The sequence below is a fragment of the Heterodontus francisci genome, chromosome 36 (assembly GCF_036365525.1).
Source record: "Heterodontus francisci isolate sHetFra1 chromosome 36, sHetFra1.hap1, whole genome shotgun sequence".
Lineage (NCBI taxonomy): Eukaryota > Metazoa > Chordata > Chondrichthyes > Heterodontiformes > Heterodontidae > Heterodontus > Heterodontus francisci.
In genome coordinates this window covers 32,802,129-32,817,551 of record NC_090406.1, presented here as the reverse complement: position 1 = coordinate 32,817,551, position 15,423 = coordinate 32,802,129, and the positions used below count along the sequence as shown (strand labels likewise).

The 15,423-nt window shown below is 41.0% G+C and overlaps 1 protein-coding gene across 2 annotated transcripts in view; it reads left to right on the top strand.

Moving 5' to 3' along the window:
* tmem259 (transmembrane protein 259) overlaps nucleotides 1–15,423 on the top strand; it is a 78,591-nt gene that overhangs the window by 50,057 nt on the left and 13,111 nt on the right. For both annotated transcript variants that reach the window (XM_068016470.1, XM_068016469.1), the window contains exons 7-9: nucleotides 4,626–4,683; nucleotides 10,377–10,460; nucleotides 15,278–15,410. In XM_068016470.1, the coding sequence (XP_067872571.1) occupies nucleotides 4,626–4,683; nucleotides 10,377–10,460; nucleotides 15,278–15,410 (275 nt within the window). The remainder of the gene's footprint in view (nucleotides 1–4,625; nucleotides 4,684–10,376; nucleotides 10,461–15,277; nucleotides 15,411–15,423) is intronic.

Here is a 15,423-nt window from a genome sequence, read left to right as displayed (position 1 = left end):
AACGCTGATTGGTGGAATGCGGCGCAGGTGCCCTCGGATCAGCCCCCCTGCTGCTTTTGCGTGATTCAGTAAATGTCCTGTATCTTGCACACTGGGCAGGTTCTTGTCTCCACTCTCCCCAACTTAAATAATACAGGCATGGTAAGTATCTGGTTGTGGGAATGGCTGCTGCAGGGAGCGGGGAACACTGAGCAGGGACCAGGGGAGATACGAGGGGTGGAGAGAGAGGAACAGAGAGAGAGGGGGGAGAAAGAGTCAGTCATTTACTTAGGGCACAGAAGGAGGCCAGTCGGCCCATCAAGTCCATGTCGACCCTCAACAGAGCTATGCAGTCAGTCCCACTCCCTACCTCGATCCCCATAGCCCTGCAAGTCTCTTTACACAGCAGGTGGCCATCCAGCAGCTACTTGAAGTCATTGATCATCTATGCTTTCACCACCCTTGTGGGCAGCGAGTTCCAGGTTGTTGCCACCTGCTGTGTAAAATATTGCTTTCTCATATCCCCCCAGCATCTTTTGCCCAAAACTTTCAATCTGTGCCCCCCCTAGTCCTAGAGATGGAGTTGGGCAAGGGGGACAGTGACACAGAGAGAGGGGGGGCTGGAGAGAGATTAAGGTCTCTCCTAACAGATGTAAATCTATCCAGAACACACTGCATCGCTACATCAAGTGCGTGGGCAGAGATTGACTCCTTATGGAAGCAAAAACAATGCCAGGTATGTCACTAAATCAGTTTTCAATACAGTGACGAGAAAGCAAGTCAATAAATTAGTCCTCTCATTTAAAGCTTCTTCAAAGATGTACATTTGTTGTTGTTTTTATTAGTAAGATAAGTTTTTAATGCTTTTATCTTTCAAAATTTGCTCACCACCCCCCCCTCAAAAATCGTAATGCGGCCCTCCGCCTAAAAAGGTTGAACAACCCTGGGATAGATCAAGAAATTACAGGTCAGTCAGCCTAACCTTGATGGTGGAAAAATTGGAAAAAAAGTCTGAGGGACAGGATAAATCGTCATTTAGAAAGATATGGATTAATCAAAGAGTCAGCACTGATCTGTTATGGGAAGGTCGTATCTGACTAAAGCTGAATGTTTTGAGGAGGTAACGAGGGTCGATGAGGGTAGTAGATTTGATGTAAGGAGTTTGTTATGTACAGGTGCTAAGGGATGTGGGTGGTTCCCACTGTCCACCTCCCAGCTGACTGTAGTTGTGTTTTGTTTAAAATGACGACTTAGCCCAAGTGTTTTACTTGCCAAATAAAGAGACAGTGACAGGTTTTCTTGTAGGTTTAAAACAGAAGATTAACTACTAAACAATATTCATTCCCCGAAATGTTCACAATACCACTCACGCATACATTCACTCTCATGCACACTCGAAGATGAATAGAAGGTAAAGGGTAAGAGTTCAAGGTGTGGTAGGTGTTCTTGGTTTATGGCAACCCTGTTGAATCTTCTAAGTAGGACAGACTCTTTTTAAAGATGCAGGCCTGGGTGTTTGTAGACTTGAACTTGTTGAGGTGTTGTAGATTTCTAGTGGTTAAGATTTCAGACTGGAGGTGACAGTCACTTTCAGTTCTCTGCACCAATTTGAAGTGTAGAATTAACAGCAGGGCTGCTTCCTGGTTAGGCTGGATCTTTTCACAGCCTCTTGCTGGACTACTTTTCTGTGATGTTGCTGTGATCTCTCCCTCTCTCTCCAGAGGGTTATCCTTTAAGGTCAAAAGAATCCATGGCTATCAATGCTTTAATAGGTACTATTCTGTTATGTGTCTACTTCGCACCTTTGTCTCAGAAGAAAACCATTCAATTCAGGAATGTCTGTTGATGGTTCCAGAATGGGTGTAGTCGATACCTCTTAGTCTGGAATGTATCCTTTAGTCCTTTCCAGACAGTTTGAATACACAGGCAAGGTCATCTGACCTTCAGTGGCCATCTTGCAGCATATTGTCCACTTTTTTAAAGGAGAAGTCAATTTCAAAGAGTCTACATTGAATAAAGTTCATATCTTAAAAGTAGGAATATGATATGTCCTTACTGGGCACGACATTTGATATTATCTGTGTGGATTTTAGCAAGGCTTTTGATGAGGTCCCACATGGCAAACTGCTGATGAAAGTAAAAGCCCACGGCAAAATGGCAAGTTGGATCCAAAACTGGCTCAGAGGCAGGAAGCAAAGGGTAATGGTCGATGGGTGCTTTTGTGACTGGAAGACTGTTTCCAATGGGATTCTACTGGGCTCAGTACTAGGTCCTCTGATTTTTGTTATGTCAATAATTGATACCTGAATGTATGGAGGTGTGATTAAGAATCTTGCAGATGATACAAAAACTGATAATGAAGAAGACTGCAGGGAGATATCAATGGACTAGTCAGGTAGGCGGAACAGTGGCAGAGTTCAATCCAGATAAGCATGTGATAATGCATTTGGGGAAGGCTAACACGGTGAGGGAATACACAATAAATGGTAGGATACTGAGAAGCATAGAGGAACAGAGGGACCTTGGCGTACATGTCGTTAGATCCCTGAAGGTGGCTGAACCAGTAGTTAAGGTGATCAACAAGGCATAAGGGATACTTGTCTTTATTAGCCGAGGCATTGAATATAAGAGCTGGGAGGTTATGCTGGAGCTGTATAAAACACTCGTTAGCCCACAGCTGGAGTACTGCGTGCAGTTCTGGTCACCACACTATCAGAAAGATGTGATTATATTAGAGAGAGTATAGAGAAGATTTACAAGGATGTTGCCTGGACTGCAGTTTTCAAGGGAATTGGCTAGATTTAATCCAGGCAAATTGTTCATTTAGTGCAGGATTCAAATACCAGGGGCAGAAGTTCAAAATTAACAAGTTAGAAATAAAAAGAGAAACCAGAGAGTACTTTTTCCACCCAAACAGTAATGTACTGGTGATCTAAAATACCAGGGAGAGCCATTGAAGCAAACTGTCTTAAGTATGAGACAATTAGATACATTTCTGAAAGAGGGAAAGAATTTCAGGTTATGGCATCAAACTACATGACGAAGTGACTTGTCGCCTTGCTTCTAAAGGTCTTGGTTTTGTGGTTAGAAATTGAATGATGGTTGTAGGAATAGATATAAACAGAGCTGATGAAATACTTTATATGCTTCTGGAGTTTTTTTCTACAGAAGATAGCAATCCAAGATTGAATTGTGGAGATTTGAGGATGGATGAATATTTTGGATTTTGCATGATGGCCATTGGTGATTGGGGGGTATTTATGCAGAACATTTTCTGAGGAAATTAGATGATTATGGTGAGCCATGACCAGGTATATTGTACTGGGGCCTTAAAGGAGGTTGAATTTGTGGGGAGAGTCCACAACAGAGTGTAGATGGGCTGTGGCAAGAGCAGACTTATGGGCCAAATGGCCATTTTCTTGTTCAATTATCTAAGTTAGTTGTCCCCACTGAAACCTCACTGAAGCTCATTCAATCCAGTCGCTGTGTGAGAATATTCATAGCATAGCAGAATGTCTTTCCAGCTGCGGGGGTTTCAGCGAGAAGTTTATAAATTCAAAGTGTCTTCCGACAATGCAGCCGAGCGCCAATGTCATCACTGCAGTCCGTACTCCACATGTGCGCAGAACGCATTCATCCTTGCACATGCACAAAATGCACCCGATCTTTGCCAGCTTGCCAGTACTAATGCATACGAATACGTAATCGTGCAAAAGGACGTCAGCCTCCAGCACGAGTTTTGGAAAGCAGCCTCAATCACCGCTTCTCTTCCCCGTTCCCTCCCGCCATTCTCTCCCTTGCCTGCCTGCTCACTGCTCCATTTTGCCGTTCCCGACTGGTCACCGCTCCATCCTGCCTCTTGCTCCAGCCTCGCCACTAGCACCCCACTCACTACCCCTCCCTCCTCCAACCCACTGCTTCTCTGGGTGGCGCGGCGGGAAGGAACGGCAACCAGTAGGGCGCGGGAGAGAACGGCCGAATGGAGCAGCAAGCAGTGTGAAATGGCGGGTGGGAGCAGCGAGAAGGTGGGCACGGGAAGGAGGGGGAAACTGAAAGAGGCAGCAATTGCAGGATGGAGCGGGAAACAGAAGCAACGATCGCGAGAGGGTACCATTGTGGGTGGAGGCAGTGATTAAAGCCATTGAGGGGTGAGGGGGTTTGGGTTCAATTTTTTTGTGTTAGATTGAGCAGCACCATCTTTATTACTGGCAGCTACCTGAGATGTTGCAGACTGATGTTTCTGTCGATGAGACTGCATTTGCGCATGTGTCAGTACTGCGCCACCTAGCAGTTGATTGGTTGGTAAAAGCAGCCTGATAAACTACAATGTAAGGTATTGATTGCTGATATGCACTGGTATTGAATGTGTTTTGTGATTTCTTTTCATGGTATGTGTTCACTCTTGAATTGGGGGTGATCTGAATTAATGCCTGTTCAGTGGTGTAGATTGCAACTTTGGCATCTATTCTGTATAAATGACTGAAAATATCTGATTCTTTTGACATTGACTATGCAGCCATACACTTGTTAATTGCCTGGAATTTTCATCTCCGATTGAAGCTTAGAAGCAATTCACAAGTCAAAGTTTCAATTAATCCCCATTTTTAGGAGAAGCTTTGACTGTGTTTTTCTTCCCTTTTCCCCAGACATTGTCGGTTTCTATGCTGTTACGTTACTCTCATCATCAGATCTTTGTCTTTATTGGTAAGTCTGTGTCTTAAAGTTTTTTTAATTATAGTGAGTTTTGCATAAAGTGAACAGGAAGTGGCAGCACTTTATTTAAAATTTATTTTGCTCAGTTCTTGCCCAGGTACTTACACCGTATAAACATAAATTAACGCAACAAACCATCATTTCCTCTTTCCCTTTATTTGCATTGGCTTCAAGTTAAGCTGTGGAGTACTAATGCATGAATATTTATTGCCTGGTGAAATTTTGCACTCAATTCAAACAGGGGTTGACCAATTTATGATAAAATAAGAAATATCTCCATTAAAATAACAGAGAAAGAAATGTTACATGAATACTGTTAAATATTTCATATGCTTCCATCTAAGTGTAACTTCAAGCTCTCTGTGTTCTTGTACATTCATGTGTTACCCTTCATATTCTTGATTCAGAAGGCCTCATTTCTATCTCCATTACATGTAGTCATTGGGAAGTATGAGCTAGTTGCCCTCTGGGAAATGGTTGAATATACGGTTCCCTTATGCCTATAATATTTATCACGTCTTGACTCAAAGTATGCTCCCTCAGTTTATTTTCATGCCATTTCTGTTTTTGTTCTTCTCTTCAAAATCTTTTTGAGCGCATGGAGGGAAAAAGGGAAAAAAAACAATACATACACAAATCTTTAATACGACACACATTTGTTTTACCTGCTGTTGAAAGTCTGTTGATCTGTTCTCAACTGCACATACACTTCATGTCCAATGTGTCCCCCCAATAGATTGGGAGGAAGACTTTTAGTGTAGAAAACTCTTTAGTCTTGTCTTCATCCTCTGCAATCTAGTAGATCATTATACTGTGGCATTGTATGGGTTGCGCCCAGTCAGATGCTTTCTTCTAACATTGACTGGCAACTCTGGGACCAATGGTCATATCAGAAGTCTATTTGAATGGCTGCCATTATTCTTTAATGCAATGAACCCAGAGCAGTTCCTAGAAATAGTATAATACCCAAGGCAGGGTCTTGTATTCAAGGGTTGACCCACATTGGTGGTTCTTTGTTTAATACTATAATATGTACAAAACATTGCTAAACATATTAAAACCAGTTTTACGCATCAGAATTTATCAGCCAGAGTGCTAATATGATGAGCTACATGCACAATAAATAAGCTGTTCAACAGAGTCCAGGAAAACTATATTCTACTTTTAAAAAAACGAATTAAATACTGTTGACACGCCATGGATGAATAAAGACATGAGAAAAATTGAGGGTAAGGAAAGAGGCATACACTAGGTACTTGAATAGCAAGGGAGATCATGACGAGGGAGAATACAAAAAAAATTGAAAACTTAGGAGGGCAAAAAGGAACTATGACATTACATTACTAAGGACCATGAGACAAAATAATCAAATATTGTACAGGCACATTAGGAAAAAGGAAAGTTACAATGGGATAGGATAAAATCACAAACAGTGAAATAGGAGAAATATTAAATAATTACTTTGCTTCAATATTTACTAGGGTCATGTGGATATGACTTCAGAAGATAAGATTAGAAATTATATAATAGCATTTAAAATAAAAAGAAATATAAACTAATCAAACTCGAAGATAAAACTCCCGGTCTGGACAGATTGCATCCAGGAATCCAGGGAAGATATAGCAGAGGCACTATAACACATATTTAATAATTTGCTATAAAAAGGTGTAGTGCTGGAGGACTGGTGTAAAGCTAATATACTACCTATATTTAAGAAAGGAGATGGGACATGTCTAGGGAACTATAGACCAGTCAGCTTAACATCAGTTGTGAGAAAAATAATGGAATTCCTACTAAAGCAGAAAATGGAAAATATCTAAAAACAAAAATATAACAGTTTGGATTTCAAATGGGAAAGTTGCTTGACCAACCTCATTTAATTCTTTGAAGACGCAACACAGCGTGTTGACAAGGGTAATGCAGCAGATGTAATATGTCGGATTCCCCCCCCCCCCCCCCCCCCAAACAAAACTTGCATTTATATAGCACCTTTCACGACCGCCGGATGTCTCAAAACGTTTTACAGCTGATGAAGTACTTTTGAAGTGTAGTCACTGTTGTAATGTAGGAAACCCGGCAGCTAATCTGCGCGCAGAAAGCTCCCACAAACAACAATGTGATAATGATCAGATAATCTGTTCATGTGATATCAATTGAGGATAAATATTGGTCAGCACACTGGAGATAACTCCCCTGCTCCTCTTCAAAATAGTGCCATGGGATCTTTTACACCCACTTGAGAGGGAAGATGGGGCCTTGGTTTAACATCTCATCCAAAAGATAGCACCTCCAACAGTTTAGCATTCCCTCGATACTGCACTGGAGTGTCAGCCTTGATTTTTGTGCTCAAGCTGGACCCAGAACCTTCTGACTCAGAGGTGAGAGTGCTACCAACAGAGACATAGCCGACGCAACAAAAGGCCTTTGATGAAGTGCCACAAAAGCCCATGTGATAAAAGAGACAGTGGCAGTATGGAAGCTGACTAAGTGACAGGAAACAGAGTAGTGGTGAACAGTTGTTTTTTAGGCTGGAGGAAGATGTACAGTGGTGTTCCCCCAGGGATTAGTACTAGGACCACTGTTTTCTGATATACATTAATGACTTGGACTTGGGTGTACAGAGCACAATTTCAAAATTTGAAGATGAGACAAAGCTTGGAAGTATAGTGAACTGTGATGAGGATAGCTATAGATTTCAAGAGGACATAGGCAGTCTGGTGGAATGGGCAGATACTTGGCAGTTGAAATTTAATGCAGAAAGGTCGGAAGAACGAGGAGAACAATATAAAGGATACAATTCTAAAGGGGTGCAGGAACAGACACACCTGGGGGTATATGTGCACAGAATGTTAAAGATGGCAAAGCAGGTTGAGAAAGCGATTAAAAAGGTATTCTACATAGAGACATAGAATACAAAAGCAAGGAAGTTATGATAAATGTTTATAAAGCACTGGTTCAGCCTCAAATGGAATATTGTGTCCAATTCTGGGCATCATACTTTAAGATGGATGTGAAGACTTTAGAGAGGGTGCAAAAAAGATTGGAGAAGCTTAGGTGGTTGTTCTTATAGAAGAGAAGGTTGAGAGGAGATTTGATAGAAGTGTTCAAGGTCATGAGGGATCTAGACAGAGTAGATAAGAGAGAAACTGTTCCCATTGGCGGAAGGATCAAGGACACAGATTTAAAGTGATTTGCAAAATAACTAAAGCTGACATCAACTTTTTTACACAGCAAGTGGTTACAATCTGGAATGCACTGCCTGAGGCTTTCAAAAGAGAAATGGATAAGCACCTGAAGAGAAAAGATTTTCAGGGCTATGGGGAAAGGGTGGGAAAGTGGGACTAACTTAAATTACCTTTGCAGAGCTGGCAGAGGCTCAACGGACCAAATGGCAATCATCTGTGCTGTAACCGTTCTATAAGACTAATGATTAAGCTCATAGCATATGAAGTCGAGCGCCAAGTAGCAGAATTGATAGCTAGCTGGCTTCAAGGCAGTAAGCAGAGAGCAAGAGTTAAAGGTAGCTGTCAGAGTGGCAGAAGATGGAAAGGATCAGTGCTGGGATCATTGTTCACAATGAACTACTTAGACGTTGAAATCAAAAGCGTGATCTCTGAATTTGCGGATGATACCAAATTGTTGGGGCTGGGGCGATGCAAGTAGGTAGTCAATACTGAGGAAGACTGCACCAAATTACAAGATGATAAACTTGCAGAATAGGTATATAATTGACAAATACATTTCAATACCGCCGATAAGTGTGAGTTATATTTTGGTAAGAAAAATAAGGAGGTCACATTTTATTTGGAAAGTAGTCTAAATGGGGTAGAGGAGCAAAGGGATTGCAAAGTGCAAATACACAAATCGCTAAAAGTAGTGATGCAGATCAACCAGACTTTTTTTAAAATAGAGCAAACTAAACACTGAGGTTTATTTCTAGAGAAATAGAATTGATAAGTAAATAAGTTATATTCAACTTGTACTGAACCTTGGTTAGACCACACTTTATTTTATTTATTTAGAGATACAGCACTGAAACAGGCCCTTCGGCACTTTGTGCCGACCATCAACCACCCATTTATACTAATCCCATATTCCTACCACATCCCCACCTGTCCCTGTATTCCCCTACCACCTACCTACACTAGGGGCAATTTATAATGGCCAATTTACCTACCAACCTGCAAGTCTTTGGTGGTGGGAGGAAACCGGAGTACCCGGCGAAATCCCACGCAGACACAGGGAGAACTTGCAAACTTGGAATACTTGGTCTCCATATTATAAAAAGGATATAGAAGGACTGGTGACAGTGCAGAAAGGATTTACAAGGATGATACCAGAAATGCAAGATTATACGTATCGGGAAAGAATGGATAGGCTGGGTCTCTTTTCTCTTGAAAAGAAGGGTTACCTAATAGAGGCCTTCAAAATTATGAAAGGTTTTGATAGAGTAGGCATGGAAGAGAGTGGTGATTAGTATAGATGCATTTAAGGAGAGGCTAAATAAGCACATGAGGAGGAACGGAATAGAGGTTTATGCTGATGGAGTTAGATGAGGAGGATATTGAGAGGGGTAGAAGAAGTGGGAGACCTTGGGGTGTATGTCCACAGGTCCTCTGAAGGTGGCAGGACAGGTAGGTAGAGTGGTGAAGAAGGCATATGGAATACTTTCCTTTATTGGCCGAGGTATAGAATTCAAAAGGATGTAATGCTGGAACTGTATAAAATGCTGGTTAGGCCACAGTTGGAGTATTGCGTACAGTTCTGGTCACCACATTACAGAAAGGACATAATTGCTCTGGAGAGATTACAAAGGAGATTTACAAGAATGTTGCCAGGATTGCAACAACGAAGAAAGATTGCATAGGCTAGGGTTGTTTTCCTTAGAACAGAGGAGGCTGAGGGGTGACTTCATTGAGGTGTACAAAATTATGAGGGGCCTAGATAGAGTAGACAGGAAGGACCTGTTACCCTTAGCGGAGAGGTCAATTACCAGGGGGCACAGAGTTAAGGTGATTGGTAGAAGGGTTAGAGGGGACATGAGGAAAATCTTTTTCACCCAGAGGGTGGTGGGTGTCTGGAATTCACTGTCAGGAACTGTGGTGGAGGCAGAAACCCTCAATTCTTTTAAAAGGTACCTGGATATGCACCTGAAGTGCTGCAAGACTATGGACCAGGTGCCAGAAGGTGGGATTAGATTGGGCGGCTAGATTCTATTTTTTTTTCTTCTGTGCTGGCGCGGACACGACGAGCTGAATGGCCTCCTTCTGTACAGTAACCTTTCTATAGTTCTCTGAGAAAAGACAGGAGGCAGCTCAGGTGGAGCACATACAGCATGGACCCGTTGGACCAAATGGCCTGTTTCTATGCTGTATGTTCTATGTAATAGCTGATAACCCATATTATTTATAGAGGTTATTGTAGCTTGCCCACATGTTTACATGCTACATCTTCATTTACCTATAGGGCATAATGGTTATAATAAAGTAGGGATAGGTAAAATAATAATGTAAAGTTCTTGCTCATCTTGTTACATTTTTATCACAGAATATTAGTGTGATGTTGTGCCCAACCGAATTGGAAACCAAGTGGCTTGTGCATTTGAAAAGAAGCTGTAAAGTCTAATATAAGATCTGAAACATGACCACGGAATATTTTCCATTAACTGACTTTTTTTCTTTCAGTTGATTTATTGCAGATGCTGGAGATGAACATGACAATTGCATTTCCTGCTGCTCCTTTACTTACTGTGATACTAGCGCTCGTGGGTAAGAATGTTTTGTTCAGTAGCATTTTTGTTGCTGTTCCTGTCTTTTTTATGAATCTGAAATGAGTATGGAAAACTGCATGTTTAATAGAAAGACTTACTTGAGGTATCAGTACAGGTTTCCATTGGTGACATTTGATTCATCCTCACCTGAAAGAAAGACTGGTTAATATTTTGGATGTGAGCTGTTCTGATGAAAGGTCCTACAAAAAATTAACTGTCTCTCTTTCAGAGGTTTATTTATTTTATTTTATTTAGAGATACAGCACTGAAACAGGCCCTTCGGCCCACCGAGTCTTTGCCGACCAACAACCACCCATTTATACTAACCCTACATTAACCCCATATTCTCTACCACATCCCCACCATTCTCCTACCACCTACCTACACTAGGGGCAATTTACACTGGCCAATTTACCTATCAACCTGCAAGTCTTTGGAGGTGGGAGGAAACCGGAGCACCCGGCGGAAACCCAAGCAGACACAGGGAGAACTTGCAAACTCCGCACAGGCAGTACCCAGAACTGAACCCAGGTCGCTGGAGCTGTGAGGCTGCGGTGCTAACAACTACGCCACTGTGCCTCCCTCTTGTGCATTTCAAGCATTCCCTGTTTTTATTCAAAATTACCAGCATACGAGGGTGAAATGATACATTGTGATGTCTTCAAAAGGAGTTTGACTGGTGCAGTACCACAATGTAGTTTGTGGCTGGTACAAGCCAATTATTCCCCTGAACCTGCCATCAATATAATCAAATAAGTAATTGGTATCTCACAGAGCTGAAAAGAAAAATTGGAAATGCTTGAAATCTGGAATAAAAACAGAGACTGCTGGTGTCTGAAAGAGAAAGACAGGTTAACGTTTTGTTTGGGACCCAAGTCACGATAGGAGCCACACAGAATAATAGTTGGAGGTTGAAACCCCCAGCTGCTCTTGTGTCTCCAGTTTACTGGATAGCAGAGCTGGGATTTGGACACCAGCCTATCCCTCATCCTAATAACAGATTGTGGTATCAATGGTGCTGAAAATATAATTAATTATTGCATTGGAAATAAAGAATCCTACTGCAAATTGATAAGCATCGAAAACTACATACCCTGTCAGTTATGCAACACATTCAAATTGGCTCCGATCTAATTTTCAAAAAAAACATCAGAGCTCATTGGATGGAGAGCCTACCTTTAAGGGACAAGTAAGCGTGCGTGCAAGTAATAAATCAAGAAGAGGCAATTCTGCCAATAATTGTCTGCATTCAGTCCAGCCCGACAAAGCACAAGTTCAGGAGCTGTCACAGAACTAGTGAAATTATTGTGAATATGCATTCTCCCTGTCATTTTTTTCTATTTGGTTAATAGCTATTGTATGTAGACCTTGTATCAAAGTAGACATTGGAATTGGAGCAAAGACCCCCATATGTGGGTCTGGGCATCTCTGACCTGGTCAATCCTCCAGAAAAGGAGCACTTTAACTGTAGAGATGTTGGCTGATTCAGTCTGTCTCAGCTGGCCACAAGGAAACAACTGAAACTTCAGCTCTGTTGCAGATAGAAGGTTGCATCTTTTTCTGCAGAGTTACAACCGAGGCGGGAGGAGTGCACTGTTTAATCTAGTCCCACTTCTCCACAGGTCGCAACATATATTTTTTAAATTTTACCACTTACTGATAGTCAATCATATATTCTGTTTTTCCTAGAATAGAACACACTAACCAGGTTTCTTTAATGAACAACAAAATTATCAGTTTATTATAGAACACGTCTTAACTAGTAATGAAGTAAAGCATAAACACACAGATTTAAAAGTATAAAGTGCCCTTTTTACCTTAGCCCCTCACGCACACTCAGTCACTCATACATACACTGGCAAACAGGAAAAATAAAGGGGATTTTTTAAATTCAGAGCTCTGTTACGGACAGGCTGATCACTTGCTCATTTTTGAAGAAAACAGCAGGTGAGATATGTTGTGAAACTGGCATACAGTCTAGCCTCCGAGTACATGTAGACAGGTCACTGGGATCTTTTAGAACAGTTTTTTTCAGGCAGCGTTGCAAACTAATTTAGCAATCATTCTTCAAAGACAGGAGACAAGATGAATTGACACAGTGGACTTCTCAGGGTCTTTTAGAGATGTTGGAAAGCAAGCTGGGTTCTCTCCTTCATTCACTTCTTCAGCATCAGGCTAACTTTAGCTGCCACTCACTCCAGAAGGTAAAACCCACTCTGACTACGACCAAAAGCTTGTGAGTTTTCTGCCCTCTCAGGTGTGTGCTGCTGCTGCCGGGCTTGTCCAATCAAGGGGAGTTACTGACTTCTTTGTCCACATATCCCCCTGTTACCAAGGTTTCTGTTCTGTTTTTACCTTGAGTCATGTGACAACCAGTATACATTGTTGCCCAACTGGTTCTTTCAGTGCCTCCTTGATTACCCTCTTGAAAAAAAAACTGGTCCAATATTTATTCAGTTTGACTATGAATTCCTCAGAAAACATTTTAATGAAGAAAAACAGGATTACTTCAAAACAGCAGCCACATGTGCTTTTAAGTTTCAGTTGACCAGCTTGATACAGATGGGAAATTTGGACTTCAGTGATTTGAAGTCTTCATGGAATCTGATTGTGATCATTTCATCACTGACTACAATGCAGTATTACCACTCATCAGCTTCAGGTGGCACACCTTCAAGGTTTTGGGGCCCTTGAGATGGATTTTTGGGGGCAATTGGCAGTTATAATTTAAGTCAGCAAGTTTCTTCCCTGTCAGCAGTACAAACTGTTGGCATCTGCAAAACGTTCCAATGCAATTTTTTATCGCATGGCCTTTGGCAAGAGCAAGGAAGCCTCTTGCAGAGTTTGTAAATTTTAGAAAAAGCTTCTAAATAGTATTTCATTTTTGAAATGCAGTCACTGTATAAGCTTGTGTGTTTTCATCCCATACAGCATATATTTAAAAGATGTGTTTGAGCTCAAGGCCATTGTGTAGCCGTATCCTGAATTATTCTTTTAAGATTTATCAGTTTAATCCTTACCAAACCCCCAGAGCCCCAGTGCAAAATATGCCCAGATATTTGAGGAAAACCCAGCTACTTAAGAATATGCTCCTGTTTTGCATTCAAAAGAACCAGATCTGCTTTTTAAATAACTTCTACCATTCATCATCAACAAGGGGAAGGAGTTCTCCTCATTTAAGATTACCTTTTATTTTCCATTCTTGCTCAGTTTGATTTTTTTATTTATTTTGGTTAATCATTACACCTCTCCCATGGTTTCCAAGTACAGCTGTGTTTCTTCCTCATTATGTTTGCTATCCCATCCAGTATCTTAGTCTCGTGTCACTAGTATTTCTTTGGGCAGTGTTTTCCTTTCTCCTACTGAAGGCATTGATTTATGCTGTGATAACCTTTCACAGCTGCTGGTTAATGTCTAATACCACACCCCAGTGATACTTAGTTACTGGTCAGATACTTAATAATTATACTAAATGGAAATCTGTTCTATTGCCACGTACAAATTTTGTGTTACTTTGAAATGCTTTAAAGTGGGAGAGGTTTTGTGGAAACGTGTTGTATTTGGTAAATGAGCACACAGTTTATTAGAAGTGAATTTTCTGTGCTGGTCACTGCAACCAGGCAACTGTTCAATAAGCCAAAGGGAAAGAAATCATCCATTTTAAAAACTGTGAGCCCTGAGTTCCAGATTCCTTTTGAGTTGGGATGAATGTTATGTGAGGTATTTCTATTTCAGAACATGCATTCATGGCCATGATCTTGCCGATTTACTTTCTGTTTACTTTAAATCTTCAATTACAATTTTTGCAAGAAACATTGTGGAATTTTGCAGAAGTTTTGTTCTTGTTAAGAAAGTGCTTCCATTTTTTAATATTTTTGAGGAATTGTGAAAATTGATTCATTTGGATGACTGAAGTGATTCCATAGATGCAGGATTTCTGTTTTCTGTTTAAAAACAACCCTTACTGGATGTCACATGTCTTAAGCTAAATAAACAACAGGAGCCCTGGTGACTAGGGGGACTTGTTTACAGAGAAGTGACATGTCAAGATTTATGGTGGTGAAGAGTAGGTTTCGTTTTGGATTGTTTTGAGTCATTTACGATTGCAGTCTGCTGAGAGAAGCACCCAGCTCATACTTTTCTCCACCTCTTTGAGAAGCCCTGAGAGTCGAGTGTGTGGTAGCTGAAACCCTTGATGCCGCATTTTTTCTGGAAAGCTGCCAGACTAATCCTCAACGTCACCTGAAGAGAACTGCTCCAAAAAGATACCAGTGACAGCCTTCTGCACAAAATTGGGACGCCAGAAAAGGGACGATTGATATCATTCCATATCTTCTTTTCCTTCAAGAATTAACAAGTATTTGGCCAAAGTATTGTTTGTCTTTTTTTTTCGAAAAAGATCCCTGCAGAGATGACTTTCTTTTTTTTCTTTAATCGGGGTGCATGTGCCTGTGTGTTGGGGTAATCTAAAAGGGAACTTTCATATTTCAATCCATGTGTTAGTGCTTTGCATCATTACTGAAGAAGTCTTGTTTTATAATAAATGAATAATTTTGTTTAATCAAGAAACCAGGTTGGTGGATTTTATTCTAAAATAAAAAGAGTATAATTGGCCGTATCAGAAACTGGATAAAACATTTAAATATATGTTGTGACCTATGGAGAAGTGGAACTAGAGAAAGACAATGCACTCCTCTAGCCTTGGTCGTAACATTGTCTTTGTTTAATTTGTTAATATTAATGTCAACTATTTTAAGTGGGCAGGTTTGGCTGATTTACCATTCCCCTCATTTGTTTTGTATTTTCTTTCTCCAGGGATGGAAGCCATAATGTCCGAATTCTTCAACGACACAACTACAGCGTTTTACATTATTCTAATCGTTTGGCTTGCAGACCAGTACGATGCAATTTGCTGTCACACTAACACCAGCAAACGGCACTGGCTCAGGTGGGTTTTAATC